The 20,146-nt window shown below is 51.2% G+C and overlaps 1 protein-coding gene across 21 annotated transcripts in view; it reads right to left on the bottom strand.

The window, feature by feature from the left end:
• Positions 1 to 20,146, bottom strand: part of Dysf (dysferlin) — a 205,312-nt gene that overhangs the window by 143,814 nt on the left and 41,352 nt on the right. For 11 of the 21 annotated variants that reach the window (XM_042273544.2, XM_006991530.4, XM_006991528.4 and 8 more), the window contains 7 exons: positions 9,242 to 9,347; positions 5,128 to 5,242; positions 3,957 to 4,049; positions 3,446 to 3,657; positions 1,992 to 2,120; positions 1,544 to 1,606; positions 948 to 998 (listed from right to left, as the gene is read on the bottom strand). In XM_042273544.2, coding sequence (XP_042129478.1) covers positions 948 to 998; positions 1,544 to 1,606; positions 1,992 to 2,120; positions 3,446 to 3,657; positions 3,957 to 4,049; positions 5,128 to 5,242; positions 9,242 to 9,347 — 769 coding nt within the window. The remainder of the gene's footprint in view (positions 1 to 947; positions 999 to 1,543; positions 1,607 to 1,991; positions 2,121 to 3,445; positions 3,658 to 3,956; positions 4,050 to 5,127; positions 5,243 to 9,241; positions 9,348 to 20,146) is intronic. The other 10 variants (XM_076567061.1, XM_006991531.4, XM_006991537.4 and 7 more) reach the window with 1 other exon arrangement.

Below are 20,146 nucleotides of genomic sequence, written 5' to 3'. Positions count from 1 at the left end.
CAGGGTGCTGTGCTGGGGTGAAGTGCTGTACTGGGGTGGGGTGCTGTCCTGGGATGGGGTGGGGTGGGGTGCTGTGCTGGGGTGGGGTGCTGTCCTGGGGTGGGGTGGGGTGGGGTGCTGTGCTGGGGTGGGGTGGGGTGGGGTGCTGTGCTGGGGTGGGGTGGGGTGCTGTGCTGGGGTGCTGTGCTGGGGTGGGGTGCTGGGGTGGGGTGGGGTGCTGTGCTGGGGTGGGGGTGCTGGGGTGGGGTGGGGTGCTGCACTGGGGTGGGGTGCTGGGGTGGGGTGCTGGGGTGGGGTGGGGTGCTGTGCTGGGGTGGGGTGGGGTGCTGTGCTGGGGTGGGGTGCTGTGCTAGGGTGCTGTGCTGGGGTGGGGTGGGGTGCTGTGCTGGGGTGGGGTGCTGCACTGGGGTGGGGTGCTGTCCTGGGGTGGGGTGCTGTGCTGGGGTGCTGTGCTAGGGTGTTGTGCTGGGGTGGGGTGCTGTGCTGGGGTGGGGTGGGGTGCTGTGCTGGGGTGGGGTAGGGTGCTGTGCTGGGGTGGGGTGCTCTCCAGCCCCTTCCCTGACTACGAGAATGTAATGGAAGGTGCACTGCACCCATGTGACTCCCTCTGTCTTCCAGCCCCAGAGATCGCCTGTGACACACATCCCTTCCTGACAAACACTCATTCAATCATAAAAAGGAGGCCACCTGGTGGCTGCTTCCTCTGTACTTCCAGCACACAGGAGGCTGAGGCAGCAGGATCACCACAAATTTGAGGCCTGCCTGAACGAGAAGATGAGAACTCGGCCTAAAATAAATTGTTTTATTTCTCTACCTTTGGTGAAAGTTTTTCTGAGCTGGGAGATTTTATGGAGTTTTTAGGGAGATGGGTTGAAACTAGATTCTCCTAGCACAGTCTGCCCCCCAAAAGGGGAAGTGAGAACTGACTGCTTCCGAGGAACAATTACCCGGAACTCGCCAAGGAGGGCATCCGTCCTGAGGGAGCGTGAATCCACCACCTGCAAAGAAAGAGCATCTTCCTGTGAGAGTGTGGCTCTGGCCAGGCCCCTCCCAGAAAACAGCAGCCGGAAGCTGGCACCGTCTCCATTCCAGAGATGGAGCTAAGCAATGCCTCACCTCACAGAACCCTGTGAGTAGATACTAACGTGATCCCCACCTCACAAATCAAGGGTCAAAGGCGCAAGGAGATCCAGGGCATGTGAAGAGTCACATGAGCACACAGCAGAGGTGGACCCACAGGTCTAGTGGACAACCCTTACCAGCAACATGGGGGCATCTGAGGCTACAGAACGGACAGAGGAAGCCAGCCAAAAGCCAGGAACCCCAGGCCTCTGACCGGAGGCATCTGGGCATTTTTTCTGCCACTGGCAGAGCTTCTGGGAGTCCTTCAGTCACCCAGGAATCAAGCTTCAACCCACCTCTCTCTCTCTCACACACACATACACAGGCTTATAGGCACAAGGGCAGACATGTCTGTGGATATCGCATCACACGCTTGCAGTACCCACAGCCCATGAAGAACATTTTGATAGCTGAGACCTACCGTGATGAAGATGGGCTCATCAAACAGCTCCGAGGGAGAGTCAAATACGTTGAAAAAAAGAGTCTGTTGGTCCAGAAAGGGAGGGGGAAAGTCAGTGTCTCTGACCCTCAGGCTAGGCAGAGGGGCTATGGCCACCCACCAATGTTCAAGCCTGAGCTGACACTAGTGGAGCTCAGCTGACCAGTGCCAAGGGCTAGGGCTCTGACAAGCCTGGCTGTCCCATCTCTACCTCACAGAGGTTAGCATTTCAAGGACAAGGATGCTTGGATTGTGGGGAACAGGGCTCTCCATGTCCTCTGACAATCTACACTGGTCTTGGCTCACACATTCAAAGCTGGCACCACAAGAGAACACTCTTGGACACGTGCCCTGGCATCTGCTCTCTTGAGAATGGCCTGTCCATTCTCAAGTGCTACCATTGTTCTGCCTCATGCCTGGGATCACTCACCTCATTGAAGAGGGGGCTGTTGCCCTTCTGGATGCGACTCCGCTTGGTCTGCCCAGCAGCTGTGACCTTGACCACAGGCTTGATGTTCACCCCAGGCAGCTGACGCCCCTCTATCACTTGGACTCTGATCTGAAAGCCAGGAGAAGGGAGACCACCTGCTGACCCCAAGAGTCAGAAACCTCAAGCCCAGCTCACTGATGACTTCTGGGAGCACCACCAACAGCTGCTGGAATGACCACTACAAACCAAGCACATTCCCACCAAGCTCCCCCCACACACACATCTAGAAGATCCCAGAGCTCCCCATAAGAGCTGTGGGACAGCTCCAAGTGCGACACCTATATGAAATCTCCTGGGACCAGGACAACTCCAGCCCTGCTTTCCTTTAGAACAGACCCCATTTGAGACCCCATTAATACCCACTCTTTTATTGTTATTGTTTTTCTAAATAGGTGACTCTGTAGCTAGACTGGTCTGGTACTCAATATGTAGCACAGGCTAGCCTCAAACTTGGGGTCATTTTTCTTCCCCCACCATTTCACACAACTCCTCAGACTCAGCAGCTGACTCAGCAGCTCTGAATGGGGACAGAGGTCTACTTTTCTAAGAACCTTGGGTGGGCATGACGACCATACAGGCCCAATTCCAGCACTTCGGCAGCCGAGATGGAGGAGCAAGAGGTCAGTGTCATCCTCAGCCATATGGTGAGTTAGAGCCCAGTCTGAGTAACATGAGACCCTGTCTCCAAAAACCCAAAACAGGGCCAGGGAGATGGTAGAAGAGAATGAGCAGAAAGCTGCCTGCCAATCTCCAAATACATGCTGTGGCACACACATGTGCACACACAGAGAGACGCAGCGCATAGGAATATAAATATCATTTAAAATTATTGAACAGTAGACCAGAGAGATGACTCGGGGGTAAAGGCACTTGCTGCCAAGTCTGATTGTCTGAGTTCATACCCCAGGATCCACCGGTGGAAAGAGAGAACCAACTTCACAGGTTGTCCTCTGACCTCCACATTTCTCACAGTGACACTTGTACACTCCATCCTAACACACACAATAAGTCAATAAATGCTTTTTTGGAAAAGCTCAGAGGACCCTGCTGCTGTTGCTATTGCTGTTGGAGCCACTGGGGTGTGCACTTGCTGGTGAGCAGGGAGCCAGGCCTAGGACAAAGGCCAGTTACCCAAACAAAGGAGATGCAGAGCCAGGCTAACCTCATTCACTCCTGGTTTGTTTGTGCATCACACTTCTCGGGACTGGGCAAAGACATGCTTTGAGAGCCCAAAACACAAACTCCCAATTCATCTGCCAGCATCCAGGGCAGCCTAGCTTCTTCTGGAGCTCCAGCCCGTGGTCCCGAGGCTAGACAACCCAGCCAGGCACAGGACACTGTAACTGCTGATGGACTGAAGGAGGAGACGGGCCACAGAGGTCCCCCTCTATCACCTGGAAGTCCTGTGGCTTGTCCGACAGCAGCTTTCTGGGTGGGGCTGAGCTTCTTCTTCTTTTTCCTGCTGGCTGGTGGGGAGGCGGGTGGGAAGGCGGCTTCTTGGGTGTGGTTGGTCCCCCTGGGCCCGCGGCACCACCCTGATCCAGGAATGGCTCAGCTTCATCTCCAGTCAGCCCCTGGTCCTCAGTGTCTTCCTCCCCTCCTGTGTCTGTGGGGACATGTCCCTCATGAGCACAGTGTCCCTTTGGTCCTGCCCTGAGGTCTCAGTCCAACAGAGGAAGGACCAAAGAGCATGCCCACTGTGATATCACTCCCTAAGCCTGCCCACCCATCACCAGGGTGGATGAGGTCAAAGAGGAACAGCTGCCACGCTGGCCCTTGAAAACAGTCAGTAGTCAGTTAGTGAGCAGGAAGAAGACAGGATGGCCCTGACCCACCCATCCCATCCCCGAGGACAGCCCCTTCTGGCCGCGCCAGATGAGATGGTTACAGGTGATAGGGTCTCACCCGTGGGGACTGGCCACTTCTTCCCAGAGTATCGTGTGTCCATGGTGCTGTCACTGAGCAGGGACCAAGTTTCAGCCCGGCTCTGTCCCCCACCTGGCATGCAGCAGGGCATAGCCCAAGTGGGGAGGGGCAGGAGGAGCTGGGATGAGAGAAGTCCACCTTCTGCGGCCCCACCCTCACCTCTGATATCCTCACCCACCCAGCCTGGGTACCATGCTAAGAATCGGCCGGCCCTTCTCATTGCCAACCAGGCAGAGCTGGGCACCTCTGCCCTCCCTCCCCCCACCCCGAAACAGCCCTTTTCCTCCATGAACCTAGCCCAGCTAGCTCTCTCCAGCTCAGAATTCCCAGACGAGTGATCTCCAGGCCGGGACATTGCTGAGCCAACAAGGCTTCCCTCTGCCTCCCTCTCCACAGAAACCCACACCGGACAGGCTAACAAGCCAGGCTTCAGGTTACCCAGGGAGGGCCAGGGCTCCTCAAGTCTTTAGGATAACTTGTTTCTGCACCCCCTTCACCAGAAGATAAACTCCAGAACCTTCCCCTAAGCAAACGTTCACTGTCTCAGCTGCCTCCAACCTGGACTGCCCGCAGGTCCTCAGGCTAGCTTTCCAGGCACCACCGACCAGTGGGGCTCCTCAGCCTGCATCTGCACTTGACAAGCCTAGCAGAAGCCTGAGGCGGGCACAGGACCTCACCAACTCACTCAGTCTGCCCACTTCACGTACAAGCAACTGTTGCCCAGAATAACCAGCCCAAAGCCACACAGCTACTCAGGGTCAAAGGCAAGATGGAAACTCATGTCCCCTAACTTCGGCTCAAGGCTCTTTCATGAGGGTGGGGGTGGGGTGAGTAGCTCCTTTGTTACTTTCTGTCACTGCTGGGTGCCAGGCAGAGAGCATTAGGCCTCAGGTCGCACTGATCTCCAGAGCTGTGCAGCGGAGAGTACAGGCTGGACCCCACCCTTCCCAGGCATCTGGGATTTGGGGAGTGCAGTCTCCATCCTAAGCCTAGTTAGGGCACTGTCTCCTGCCTCTTCTTTCCCACGCACCCACCCACAACTTTTGTCTCCACACTAGCCATCTCCTAACCCCAGGATTGAAGAGACCTGTTGGCCATCTTTCTGGGGACCCTGCCCTATCTGAGGGTAGGGTGTGGGTGGGCTCCTCACCAGGCACCAGGTCCATGTCAGGCAGCGTCGGAGAGGGTGCCAGAGAAGCGGGTGGTGGGAACAAGGGCACAGCTCCTGGGGGTGGCGTGTAGGACACCTGCAGGACCAGAGAGGCCTAGAAGAGATGGGTTAGCAAGGGGTGAGTGTGCAGGAGAGCCGACACCCGCCCCCAGCATCCTCTCTAGCTCTCCCATCCCTCTCCTTGCAAGGTGTTCGGCTCTAGCAGGGTGGGGGCTGCAGGAGCCTGTAGTAAAGCCACCCAGGAACCTGCAAGCACAGCCAGACAGTTACGGGTACATCGCCTTGGGTCAGGTTCCCCCATTCAGGGGCTGCGTGACATTGGACACGTTGTGTAACCTCACAGAGGCTCGGCTTCCTCATTTGTAAAAAAGGGGGTTGTCAGAGCAATAAGTCTCATGAGGCCGAAATTGGATGAGGGATCCCACCTCTCCTACAGGACTTGTCTAGTTCTGGGAAGATGTCCCTCAATTTTCTGCTCACCATCAAGCCCACCCCACATGGACAGTTCAGCTGGGCTCTCGTCTGCCCCTCACCCTTGGGCGCCACTCACCTTCTTACCCTCATCCCTCCTGGAAGCCCTGCTCCTGTCACATCCTCACACAAGAGGAGAGACAATGGTCGCACCTTTCATGTGGGCAGAGACAGCTGTCTGGGGTCACATTTGACTTCCTCCCTGACAACTTCATTTTCCATAGGGAGATGAGGCTCTGAGCCCAAGGAGAAGCCAGAAGAGCTCACTGACCTCCAGCCTGGCAGTTCTAGGCCTTCAGAGGCCTGGTGGAGTCTCCCCTAGGGCCAGAAGAAGCCTGTCTAGAAAAAGCCCAAGTAAAAGCACGGTGTGGTGGTAGCCATCTGCAATACCAGGACTTGGGAGATGGAGATGGAGAACCAGGAACTCAAGGTCATCCTCAGCTACATCAGTAGCTCAAGCCCAGCCTATGTATACAAGAACTTATCTCTTATCTCTCACCTTCCTACCACCGCCAGGTCCAAATCATAAGAGCTCCATTTAAGACAGTAGAAAACCTTTGTGGTGGCATCATCTAGAAGACAAGCCCTAAGTACACCTGGGAAGGGTTATTTCCACTCTGGGCGGCGTCAGGGGGACTATGTTGAGTAGGTTAATTCAGGTGGAAAACACACGCTAAAGCCGCTAACACCATTCCCTAGGGCTGGGGCCAAGAAAAACCAAACTAGGTGAGCAGCTCTTCATCATCTCTGCTTCCTAGCTGTGGGTTTGTGTGACCAGCAGCCTCAAGCTCCTGCTGCCTGGCCTTCGCGGCCGGGAAGGACTGCATCTTTAACAGTGCGCTAAAACAAAGCCCCTCCCCCTTCAATTGCCTTTGTTTCTCACAGCAGCAGGGAAAGAAGCTAAGACAGGAACAGAATTGTCAGTGTCCTCCCATTCCTCCCGCATGGATGTAATTCCCTCTGTCTGTCTAAGATTTATTCATTTTGATTTTCTATATACAGCTCTTTGGCCTGCATGTATGTCTGTGCACCGTGTGTGTTCAGTGCCCATGGAGGCCAGAAGGGGGCACTGTACCCTGGGACTAGAGTTACAGATAGTGGTGAGCTGCCATGTGGATGCTGGGAATCAAACCCAGGTCCTCTGGAAGAACAGACAGTGCTCTTAACCACTGAGCCATCTCTCCAGCCCCTTCACCTCCATCTTTTAAACATGGTGTTAGCATGCATTTTCCAAGGTTCTGGCAAATCCTTTACAAATGTTTACTAACATAATCTTCATCTGAGTGACTCCAGCAGGGACTAATGGCCATAATAACAGAGGTGTCAGTAGTGAGAAGAGCGTCCAGACTCCTAGGGCAAAGCCTGCCCCGGGGTCGAGAAGCTTCCAGCTCCCACTGTATCCAGATCTCAGGTTTTCATCCTACAGGCTGGGGGCCAGGAGGGAAAGACGGACTAACAAAAGCAGAACAGGCAACAACTGGGACTCACAGCCCTGAGGAAAGTGTCCAGAGGCAACTGGCCCCTTTGAATCCCAAGGTTTGGACGTTACTGGCCCTGCATGTTTGGAAGTGACCACCAGGTGTCGCCACGCGAGCATTGAGTATCAACACTGTCAGCCTCCTAGGCGTCCCTCCTGTGGCTGAAGAAACCACTTCAGTGAACCTGGGAGCCTGGATTTTTCACAGTTGGTTATCTTTCCTCTACTTCAACAAAAGCCAAGCTGGGCTCTTAGGAGAAATACCTAACTGTACAAGATAAGCCTAGACACTCTTTTTGTTTCAGAAAGGCAAGAAAATTCTCAATAGATTACAAAAACATCAAAAGAACAAGAAGCTGCAGAGAGATGGCTCAGAGACAAAACGCCCTCGCTGCTCTTACAGAGAACTTCGGTTCAGGTCCCAGCAACATGCATGAAGCCCCGGGCTCAATCCCCAGCATCACATAAACAGGGCATGGTGCATATGCTGATCTAACCACGCTGGTGGGGTACAGACAGGGAAATCACTGAAGCCCATTAATCAGCCAGCCCAGCCACATCCATGATCTCCAGGAACACTGAGAGATCCTGCCTCAAAATATCAGGTGGAGGGTAAGGGAGGAAGACAATTCCAACAGGTTCCCCACTAGTGAGCATGAAATACAGACAGAATATGGGAGCCAGAGCGAGGACAGGGAGTGCAGATGATTGGCAGGCTTACTCAGCCCAGTGCACAGAAACCAGGCTGCAAGCTTCCCTCCCAGGGCAGAATGAGTTTGGAAGGAGCTCGTGCAGAAACCATCAGTGCCACAGACACTGGCAGTTGGAGGGGAGAAACGTAGACATCTCGGCACAGAAGTAAGACCCTTTGGTCAAAGGCTGTGGGGAGGAGCCAGCTCTGACTTGAGGGCTCACAGGAAAGCACCAGACAGATCCCTGACTACAAGGGATGCTCTTCACAGAAGACTTGATACCTCAACTCCTCTGGTGTTCCTCTGGTGCTCTGGAGTCATCTCAGAGTTCCAGAAGAGCCAGCTGCAAAAGCCTGTCAAGGAGAGCTCAAAGCGGAGGCAAGAGGTGACTCAGGAAGTGTCTGAGGCCATCTGAGACAACACTGCACTGAAGCAAAAGAGCCATCACTGAGCACTGTCCAGGGAAAGATGGAGTTCTACAAGGAATGGCCTTATCTGGGCCAGGGTGGTGTTCCGCTGGGAATCACACTCATCAAGGAAGCAACTGGCATCCCGGCCTAAGACGCCTTGGGAGCAAGTCCATTCACGAACCTTCCTATGGAAGAGGCTTAAGATGAACTGTGGGTGGTATCCCCATTTACACACCTGTTCACTGGGACCCCAGCTGCTCTCTTTTCCCAGTGAGGACCCAGTGTGGTCCCATTCAACCTGACCCAAACTAACCCCTTCTTGACTCTCCCAACCAGTCAAACACACACACACGCACACGCACACGCACACGCACATGCACACACACACACACAGCCTGTCTGTGAGGGCTAACAGCCCACAGCCCCACAGGCTTCACTGGGAAGAAGTATGCTCTGATCAGCAGTGCACCTGTGTATCCTGGCATGTAGGGGGACCCAGAATTCTAGTGACCAGGAAGAAAGAACCCTGCAGGGTATTTTTAGACCACTAAAAATAACAGGAGGCCAGCAAGGAGGGCTGGAAATGGGCTGTGTGGACTAGGAGAGCATGGGAAAGCTGGGGGAGGGGTTAGCAGGACCAGAGAGGAAAAGGAAGGGGTCCTGAGTGGCCCCAGGTAGACAGGGGAGGGTTGTCTGCCTCCCTCCCCTGGTGACCTGTGACCCAGATGACTCAGACATTCCCCATCTGGAGAAGAGGGCTGGTAATGAAGAAGGGCAGTCTGCCAGACAGACTAAGGAGCCAGTCAGGGATGACTGGAACACAGAACAGGAGGTGACCAAATGGGCCAGACTCAGAAGGAGCCAAGCTAGGGTGTGGCAGGCTTCACTGACCCCTGCAGGTCTCAACCATGAGTCCTTTCTAAGCTATAGCCAAGGAGAGCCAGGCTTAGCTCCCAGGAGCTGGCCCTTGACATAAGGCATGAGGAGGGGCCCAGCAGGCCTCAAACAGAAGCTGCTCCGGGCAGAGGAGCGCAGGCATTTACCCCCGTGGGTTGTTGCTTGGTGTCCAGCAGAGGTGCGTTGAAGCTGGCCGACAGGCTGGGGGTGGCGAGGACCTCCTGGAGTGGGATCTTGGCTTCCCCCAGGAACCTGAGAAGACAAAGGCCAATGGTGAAAACCAGCCAAATGGGCCTGGCTCTTCTCCCACCTCCCTCACCACCCAGTTACAGCCCATCCACCTAGGAGTGCCAATTCCCTGGTACTCCTCTGGGGCTTCTCCTGTACCTGTGGTACCCATGTAAGATGGCTCTCCTGGTCCCATCTCAGGGAGACCAGACTCCTGAAGAAAACACTTAGGTAGAAGAGAGAGATCAAAGATTCCCTGCCTCTCCCCAAGCTCCACCTTGACCTCCTTCTGTCTAGCCTCAGCCTGGCCACAGTGCTGCCATGTGGAAGGGGCATCTTCCCATCAGACAGACCATTTATTTACTTACCTACTTAGAGACAGGCTCTCATGGAGCCCAGGCTGACCTCAAATTCACTAATTAGCTGAGGATGACCTTTAACTTCTTACCCCTCCATTCTTATCTCCCAAGTGCTGGGATGGCAGGTGTCCCCCCCCCCCGCCACACGGTTTATCCAGCGCTGGAGATCAAGCCCATGGCTTCACACAGGCTAGGCAAGCACCCTCTCAATGAGCCCCACCCCCAGGCCTGCCATGAGACCTTAACCAGGCCAGCATCTCTGGAAGACAGGGGCGGTTACGCCATCTTCACACCTTCGCTGCCCGCACACCGCGGTCGACTGCGGTCCACATCACGTGTGTCTACACGAGTTTCCCGGGAAGCACAGCACCAACTACGAACCAGATGCAAGGAAGCTTCCTGTCCTCAGACTCAGGGAGAAAACAACTCTGGATCTAGGGAACAGACCGCTTCCTTCATCAGACATCCGACACACACACCTGAGACCACACTTCTCACTGAGGGACGAGACCCCTACAGGGCTGAGCTCTTGGGAAAGAGTGGGCCACCGGCAGGATGGCCGAGGAAAGCCTTTTAAGGAGTGACGACCGACCGTAAGTCCTGTTCCTTGGGTTGTAAACCGCTCACCATCCACTCTCTGTGCCTGTGCAGTGGCAACAAGTGGCTTGTGTCACCTGAAACCTGTCACTGGAGTCTGCTTCTGCCTCTGCTTGCTCCCTGAGAAGCAGGCTATGGGCACAGATGTCAGGGCACACATCCTCATCAGTCCTGGGGAGGAGCTACAGGGACACATTCATCGTTGCTTTTTCTTTCTTTTTTTTCTTTTCCTATTTCTCCTAGTGAATAAAGTTATCCCAGTATCTGAGTCCATCCTTTTCCTGGGCTCTGTAATAATGATCTACATATGGGTTTAAATGGACCCATGGAGTGAAATTTGCAATCTTGACTTAATGAGCCGGGTTTTGAAACTCTATGCTGGTGAGACACCACCTCATCTCCACTAGGATGGTGTTAAAAAGTTGGGCTGGATGCATTTGCAATATGAGAAGAGCAGGATCCTATGGGGACAGGAGTTAGAAGGTTCTAACTAAAGGGGATATGTGTGGGTGCCGAGTTGACAGGGATGGACTGGCAATGGTTAATGTTGATTGTCGACTTGACAGAATCTAGAATCTCTCAAGAGACAAACCTCGGGGCACATCTGTGAGGGAGTTTCTAGATTGGGTTAACTGAGGTGGGACGACCCACTTGAAATGTGAGTGATTCCATTCCATGGGTTGGCGTCTCGCTGCATGAAAAGGAAAAGGTGAGCTGAGCACCAGGGCGCATCTCCCTCTTCCTAACTACGGATGCCCTGTGGCCGGCTGCGTCAAGCTCCCGCACTGTGACTTCTCACCATGGCGGGCTGCATCCTCAAGCTGTAATCCAAACTAAACCCTTCCATCCCTGTCATTTTCGTCAGGCATTCTGTCATAGCAACAATGAAAGTAGCTGACAAAAATGGCTATTGTAAAGAAGGAGGGAGAGAAGGAAGGAGGAAGGAGGGGGTGTGGAGAAATCGGAACACTGTGGAGCATGCTGCTGGGCAGAATTTGGGGGTGCTATGGGAACATTAAACATAGATATACAATCCAATCTCAAACCCTACTTCTGACACCAGACATCTGTACAGCACGTTCAAGCAGCAAATCCTCAAGCATCAGAAGCTGAGATGAGCCCGGGTGTAAGTCAGTTGATAGAGTGCTTGCCTAGCATGCACAAAGCCCTGGGTTCCATCCCCAGCACCTCATAAACCAGGCATGGTTGTTCATGCCTATAATCCCAGCAAACAGGGTGTAGAGACAGGAGGATCAGGAGTTCAAGGTTATCCTCAGTTACATAATGAGTTTGAGGCCAGCCTAGGATACACAAGACATTGTCTTTAAAAAGTTAAAGACAATGGGGTTGCGGACGAGCTGGAGAGGTGGCTCAGTGGTTAAGAGCTCTGGTTGCTCTTCCAGAGGACTTGAGTTTGATTCCAAGCATCCACATGGATGTTTACAACTGTCTGTTACTGTGGCTCCAGAGGATCCAATCCCACCTTCTGGCCTCAAGGGCCCACACACGCAAGTGATACACAAACATTGATGCAAGCAAATATATATATATATATATGTGTGTGTGTGTGTGTGTGTGTGTGTGTGTGTGTGTGTGTGCATGTATGTTGCATTCAGAAGACAGCCATATTGTTGGTCCTCACCTCTACTTCATCTGAGGCAGGGTCTCTTTTTGCTGTTTTTCCATTCCATACTCCAGGCCAACTGCCCTTCATGCTCCTGGGAATTCTCCTGCCTGCCTCTCCCTCCCATCTCCCTGTAGGAGCACTGGGATCACAGATGCTCAACATAAGCATCCAGCTTTTACACTGATTCTGAGGATTTGAACTCAGGTCCTCACACTTAAACAGCTTTTACTACTGGGCCATCTTCCCAGGCCTTCTCTTACATTTCTTTATTTGTTTTGGTTTTTTGAGACAGTCTCACTATGTAGACCAGGCTGGCCTTGAACTCACAGAGATCTGCCTGCCCAAGTGCTTCTCTGTCTCCTGGTGCCTACAGGAAGTTTTGCACTGTAGTTTCCTAAGCAGGGGCTCTTGGAAGGTGCACCCTAAGGACTATCATGGGAGTAGCACTTGGCTCCACTATGGTGACCCAAGTGTCCTCAGAATCCAGAAGTCCCTGTGACATAAGAGATCAGAGTCTGTCTTTTATTGGAATCCTGGGCAGCGGAGCAGCGTGACTTGACCAAGTAGGCGGTCAAGCCAACAGCCCCAGGACCCTCCAGATGCGGGCAGTGTCTGCAGCTGAGGTGTCTGGCTTTGGCAGCTGGAAGGCCAGGCCCGACAGACAGCAGTCTAGTGAACCAAACAGTACAGCTGAAGCCGGTCTCAGGAGCCCTGGCCAGAGGCCCAGAGTAAAGGTGGACCACCTGAGCCTGGCTTGCTGGCAAAGCCCTCCCAGACAGACAGGGAGAATTCCCGGAAGTGGGCTGGGGAACAATGGCAGGAAATGCAGAAGGAAGTGCCGGCCCCACCTCTGCCAGCCCTGACCCTTCCGGCTGCCCCCCAGAGCTGGCTAGGAATGACTGTTATTTCCTCCCTGATGCCTCTTTTGGGGGCATCACATGTACCCTTGATGCCTCCATAGGCTCTAGGGCCAGTCCCCGCAAGGTACCAGGTGGTCCAGGAAGAAGGGCCGGAGGCTGCCTGTCCAAAGACACGGGGCAGGCCATGGGGACAAGTTCGAAAGAGTCAGGGAGGCAGAGGCTCCCGTAGGGGTGAGTGATGTGGACGCATAGCTCAGGCAGGAGGGGCAGGTTCCGGAAACTTATTGGGGTGGGTTAAAAGGGTCTGAGGCGCCATCACGGGCCATCCACTGAGTTCTACAAAGGAAAGAGGACACTGAAGGCCCTCCCCACATTCCCTTCCCTGTGACTTTACTCAAAGGGCTTCAGTCTTGGGACACAAACTGTCTGTGCCATCTGAAGATCATCACTGAAGTACGGGCCTAGGTGTCAACTGAACAAGGCTCAGTTGGCACCAACCAATGGTCATGCCGGTGGGCGGTGGCCTCAACCAGAGTCCAGTGAGGCGGGGAGGAACCTAGAACCCTGCACAGGGCCGGGGCTGTGGGAGCCAGCTGGGTGTGTGTAGAGCCTGGCAGGTCAGAAGCAACCCTGTGGGCCTGCCCCCACCTAAACACCACAGGCCCTCCCTGCTTCCTCCCCTGCTCATTTCTCTCAGCTCTGTTGTTTCAGAACCACTGGAATGTGGGAGCAGAAGCGTGGGGGCTAAAAAACCCTGCCATCCCAAGGACAGAGAAGGCAGGAGGGGGCATAGTGGAGGGAGAGCAGCCGAAGGTTGACAGGAAATGCATTTTCCCCTCAAGGAGAAAGAGCCGATTCCCTGATCTATCCATGAATGTCGATGCCCTGTCAGAGAGGGGCCAAGTGGGAGCCTTCAAAACGGAGGCTTGAGCAGTCTGTGTGAAGGCGGGACCCGAGGGTGGGGGGAAGCCTAAGTTTATGCTAATGAAATATGAAAAAATGGAAACAATTTTGTGTAAAAGCGTTGAGTCTTACTACATCATTGTTTGTAAGAACAAAGCACAAAAGCAACCAGCCACCAAGCACTCAGGACTGTAGATACAGCATATCTGTGCCACCAAATTCTGCCATAAAATGAGACATTTCCACAGCAAAATCTCAAGATCCATGGTCAAGGGCAAAAACTAAAGCCCATAAAAGAGTTAGAACATGCTGCCTACTGTATAAGAAAAGAGGAAATTCAGACTCTATCTTGAGCAATAAGAGCTGTGAAATTATCTACACCAAACTAAGACCAGTGATGTGGAAGCCCACAGAGGTTTCCTAGTGAGAATTTACTCAGGGTCAGAGAAGCTGAGCTTGTTTTATAAGGAGATGATTTGGTCACAGGCATGGTTACCAGGTGTTTGGAAGGGTCTACACTTGGCTGTGCTGTGTGCTTTGATCTTGCAAGGGGGAGGTCTTTTGCCTCTCCCCTTGGCATATTATAAAAAGCCTTTTGAATAAGTTGGGTATTGACCCATGCCCTTCCGAAGCTGTTCTGTGTTTCTGTCTTTTTTTCTAGTCATCTTGGTCTCTCTTTCTATCTGATATTTTCTCATTCCACTCTCCTCCACCTAAGAACCCTTCAAAAGGTGAGAGCAAGTTCCCATAGACTCCCACACAGTGGGAATGAAAATCAGGACAGCCTCTTGGAGAACTGTATGGAGGATCCTCAAGAAACTAAAACTGGATCTGCCATGAGACCCAGTTATCACTTTTCCAGGTATATACCCCAAAGAAATACCAGTGTGTGGAAGACACACTTGCACGTACTTGTTTACAACAGCTAAGCATAGGATCCACCTAGGTGCCCAACCATAGGCAAATAGATAATTAAATATGATACACACATATATACATACATTCTGGACTATCAGGCTATATTAATGAAATATTACTTGACCATGAAAATGAATATCCTATGATGTCAGCAAAACAGATGCACCTAGGGAGTGTTACATTACATGAAACAGATGCAGACAAACTTTGCATATCTCATTCATGTGTGGGTGCTCAAAGAGTTGATTGTGGGAGCCTGGAGAGCTGACTCATGAGTTAAGAACATTTGCTGCTTTTGCAGAGGATCTGGGTTCAGTTCCCAGTAACCGCATGGTAGTTAACAACTGTCCCACAACTCCACTTCCAGGGGCTCTGGTACCCTCTTCTAGTCCCTATAGGCTTTGTACTCATGTAGTACACAGACACACATGCAAGCAAAATACACATACGTGAAAAATCATTTTTTTAAGTTGATTATGGGGCTGAGGAGAGGCTCAGAGGGTAAAGTGCCTGACATGCTGGAAGCCCTAGGTTTGGTCTCCAGCACCATATAAACCAGATATGGTGGTACCAATCTGTAATCCCATCACTTGGGAGGTAGAGGCAGGGGGGTTAGGAGTTCAAGGTCATCCTTGGCTACATAGTGATTTTGAACCCAGTCTGGGCTACAACAAAAAAAAAATGGATTGTAATATGTAAGAGTGTGGTGTAACTGGTGGTGTGACGGGGGAGGAGGGGACAGCGGCAGGCTGGAGAGCAGGTACTTAAACACAAATGGATGTAACAAGTTCTGGTGTCCATAGCACAGTAAGGGCTCTAGAGTAACTGGAAGAGAGGGACTTAGAGGCCCCAAATACAAAGGCGTGATAAGGAGGTAGCACTGTTCAACGACCCAGTACAGTCAGAGTGTACTGTATGCCCAGATCAAAATATCATGCTGGGCCCCACAAACACGTGCAATTATAATGTGTCGATCATGAGAAGGAGTACAGCTCATTAATTTGGTTGAATTCAACTCAAAACAAAAGAACTACAAAACATCAAGTTACAAGTCGTATGCATCATGCTTTTGTGTTTTGGTGATTTTTTTGCTTTGCTTTGTTTATCTGAGATAAGGTCTTATTAATGTAGCTTGAACAGTCCTTGAATCATGACCCCCCTGCTTCAGCCTCCTCGGTGCTGGTATGGCAGACACAGACCATGCATGTCCAGTACTTTCCTGTGTTCCTGATGCCCTAACTTCCTGAGCCTTGTTGACCTGGAGACACTGACCCTCCCAGAGTAGCCAGTCCCTACGGACAGCAGTGGAAGCTCCCCCAGCAGGCAGGGCGTGCCCTGGAGTACAGCTAGCTGGGTAGTCTCCGTTTTCCACACACACTTGCCCTTTTTCTGGCCTCTGCACATGTTCATCCTGCAAATGGCTTTGAGGCTCCTGTTAGATCTGACCTCTGAAGGAAGAATAAAAAAGGGTGAATATCAACTGTTCACACAGGATGGGCTGGGAAGAGGGCTCATTGATACAGTGACTGCTGCCCAAGCGTGAGGACCTGGGTTTGATCCTCAGCATCCACACAAGCAACCAAGCATGATGGTGTTCCCCAGTGCTGGAGAGGTAGAGCGTGACGACCAGCCAGTGTAGCCAATATGAGGAGATCCAGACCAGTAAAAGACCCTGTCTCAAAAAGCAAGGTGAAAAAATGCCTGAGGAATAATACCCCAAATTAACCTCAGGCTTACACATACACTCATAACACAGGGAGTCTGGGCCCAGTTATGGGAGCGAGACTTCAACAGAACAGCCCAGCTAAGGAATGGCTTCTTCCTTCCTCCAGAATGTACTCCATGGTAGAGATGAGACAAGGAACCAAAAGACCAGAGCCAAGGTGAGCTCCAGGAAAAGGCTGGATAGACAAAGCCCAGCGTGCTCACAGGATCAGTATGTGATGCTCAGAACTGACACCCCACTGTGACTTCAAGAGCCTGGGTAGGAAAGTTCTCTCAGGCCAGATGGACACAGAGTGGAAGGAGCGCTGGAGATCAGTCTGCAGAATCCTGGGGAGGCAGATGGGGAAGGACCACCACAGGTGCTGATGAGGGAGACGGGTTCCATGGTCCCGGAACATGGCTTTAACTCCAAGAAGAGTGCATAGCAATACGCAGTGGGAAATCAGCACCAGGCTAGGCCATGGAGACCCACGTACCCAGAAGGACACCCCATGTGCCCAGACCCCAAGACAAACACACCACCTCAGCAGCATGTGGTGATCTAATCCTGAGAAAACATCGGATGATTTCCAAAGAAGGGAAAATAAAGAGCAGGTCTAATTACACACACACACACACACACACACACACACACACACACACACACACACACACACCAAAGCTCATAGCCATCAGTAATGCTAGTCACAGGGACTCTGATGCCCTCTTCTGACTTCTGTGGGCACCAGGCTCACACATGGTGCAGAAACACACATGCAGACAAACACCCACACACATAAAGCATATATATTTTTAATTAAAATGTTTTGAATAAAAATAAATTGTCATAAACTATAAAGACAGTAGGACTAAAGAAGGCTAAGGTAGCAGATCTTGGTGGCCCACACCCAGAATCCCAGCACTTGGGTGGGGGAGACGGGAGGATTGGGACCTCAAGGTCATCCTCAGCCACATCTTGGGCTAAATGAGACTCTTTTTTTAAAAAAATCAAACAAAACTAAAACAAACAAACAAAAAACTAGAAAGCTGTTTGACTCAAAATTCAATGTGGGACTCTAGACTAGATCTGGTTCTCGGAGAGGGGTAGGTACTGATTTGAGAAGCATTTCTTTCTCCTTTCTTTCTTTCTTTCTTTCTTTCTTTCTTTCTTTCTTTCTTTCTTTCTTTCTTTCTTTCTTTCTTTTCTTTTCTTTTTTTTTCTGAGACAGGATTTCTCTGTGTGGTCCTGACTGTCTTGGAACTCACTCTGTAGACCAGGCTGGCCTCAGACTCACAGAGATCCGCTTGCCTCTGCCTCCTGTGTGCTGGGATTAAAAGCGCGAGGCACCACGGCCCGGCTGAGAAGCATTTCTTAATCAGCTAAATAAAACGATATAAACCATAGATTCTATCGAGTCCATCCATGTAATATCTACAGATGTTAATATGGTGTCACAGCTATGAACAGAAATAGCCCTAGTCTTAAGAAGTCTGTCCTGGGGTACTAAGGGCCAGATGACTGTGATAAATATGACCTACCTTCCAATGAGAGGAAGAACTAGAAGGGAGGAAGGGGGATGAAGAGAAAATTAGAATCAACGGAAGGCGTGCACAGCAGCATGCTTCTGAGTAAAGGGCATGTGGGTCATCTCTGTACTAATTCCTGTTGTTTTCTTATAATCGTAAAACTGTATCTTTAATATTCAAGAAGGGTCACTATGGGTCAGTTTCTCATCTTTGAAACTAAGAAGATGACGTGTCACCTCATACTATATATATATCACAATTCAATTTCCAGTGACTGGTTGCATCCTCTCAACGTGAGTCAGAGCCCCTGTCCATCCTGGGGTGCACACACACAAACACACACACTCACTCCAGGGAAGAAACACTCTGAGCCTCCTGGGCACTCAGCTATGCATGCCTGGCAGAGAAGGACAGGAAGTGAGAGATGGCAGGATCTTCCCCAGTCTGAACCCTGCTGGCCTCAGACAGCCTTCCTTCCAGGACCCGACTCCCTAGGGGTAGTCCTGGGGTAACTCTAAATAGCTTTGCACTTCAGTCCAGAGAAAGACAAAAGAAAGATTATCCTGCAATCCAGGGATGTCCTGGACAGAATCCAGGGCAAAATATAGTTTTTAAAATCCTTGAAAATAAGGATGTGCCCAGCACTTTTGAGCCTGCAGGGAACAATGGGTTGGTGAACTGTTAGTATTTGAACCCCAAACGGCTTTCTAAAGAGTCCAGAAAACAGCGTGCAAAATAGAGGCCGGTCTTACTGTACCTGCTGCTCCCAACTCTACAACAGGACCTGCAGCTCTGCCTTCCAAACCCCCTCAAGAGTGCCCATCTGAGAGAGGATGCCCTGGGACAAGTCACTGAGAGCAGAGAGGAAAAGTCCTCCATGCTCGGAGTGGACCAGCAGTTTGATTGCTAATGAGACCCCATATGTACAGAGTTAGGATAAAGTCAGAAGAGAGAGTCAAAGAAACCAAAGCCTCATGCAGACAATCACTCCATGGTCTCACCACTTCTGGGGGAGAGGATGACAGGGTTCAAGACCAGCCTGGGCTACGTAGAAAGATGTTGTCTAAATAAATAAATAAAATATCCAAGTGTGGTGACCTGTAATCCCAGCACTCAGCTGAGGCAAGAGAATTATGAATTTGAGACTAGCCTGGGCTACATAGCTACACTCTGACTCGAAAACAAACAAACAAACAGTTTAAATTCACAGAAGAATAAACACGAAGGGGCACTAACCTTATGAAAGATGCTTAAACAAGGAAACACAAGCTACACAGTATCTCCTCTTGACAGTCGCACTAAAAGTAAAAAGATCGGCTTGCACCTTTTCTACACTGTTGGTGGACATTTTTTTTTAAAGCAAGTTGGAAGCATCTCCATGCTTCTTTTGTTCAAATGTATGTTTGTGTGTGCATATCTGTGTGTTGGGGGGAGGGTGCATGAATGTGCAGGTAAAGGTGCCCCTATATGACCATGCATTGGTGCACTTATATGACCATGCATTGGTTGTGCCTATATGGCCATGCATTGGTGTGCCTATATGATCATGCATTGGTGCACCTATATAATAATGTATTTGGAGGACAGAGGAAAATTTCAGGTGTCAGTCTCAGGAGCTTTTACCTTGCTTTTTGGGACAGAATCTCTCACTGGCCTGAAATTTGCCTGAGTAGGCTAGGCTTGGTGGCCACCAGGACCCAGATCCATCCACCTGTGTCCACCTTCCCAAGGCTAGGATTACAAGTGTATGCCACCACATCTGACTTTTTATCTGGGTTCGAGGTGTCAGGCTCAGGTCCTCATGCTGGCATAGAAAACAGTTCCCCAGATCCCCCAAACATTTTATATGCTTATTCTCTTTAACCCAAAAACCTCACTTCTAAGGACCAATGCTTAAAATTTTTTTAAAAATACCTGAAATATAAAAACATTGGAATGAAATTGTTCACTGGATAATCACTTGAAACAAGAAATTGGGAGGAAACCAAACTCCAGCCAGTAAGGGCACGGTGAGACAAATATGGAGTGGACAGCAATATATTTCCAAATAAAGGGCATGTGGGTGGTCTCTATCACCGATGTGGCAAGGTAAGACCCATAGGGGTGTATCCAAGTCAGAATAACATGTGGCAACTGAAAAATGAATGTGACAGTACTGTCAAGTGACACACTGCCCTGGAAAGTGACAAAAAGCAAAGTACAGGCCAATGCACATAGTAGGATGTCAGTTTTATAAGCAGGTGTACTGTGTGTGTGTGTCTGTCTGTCTGTCTTTGTGTGTGTGTCTGTCTGTCTGTGTGTGTGTCTGTGTATGAGTGTGTGTGTGTG

The sequence above is a fragment of the Peromyscus maniculatus genome, chromosome 3, assembly GCF_049852395.1.
Source record: "Peromyscus maniculatus bairdii isolate BWxNUB_F1_BW_parent chromosome 3, HU_Pman_BW_mat_3.1, whole genome shotgun sequence".
In the NCBI taxonomy this organism is placed as follows: Eukaryota; Metazoa; Chordata; class Mammalia; order Rodentia; family Cricetidae; genus Peromyscus; species Peromyscus maniculatus.
This window is presented reverse-complemented; position numbering and strand designations above follow the sequence as displayed.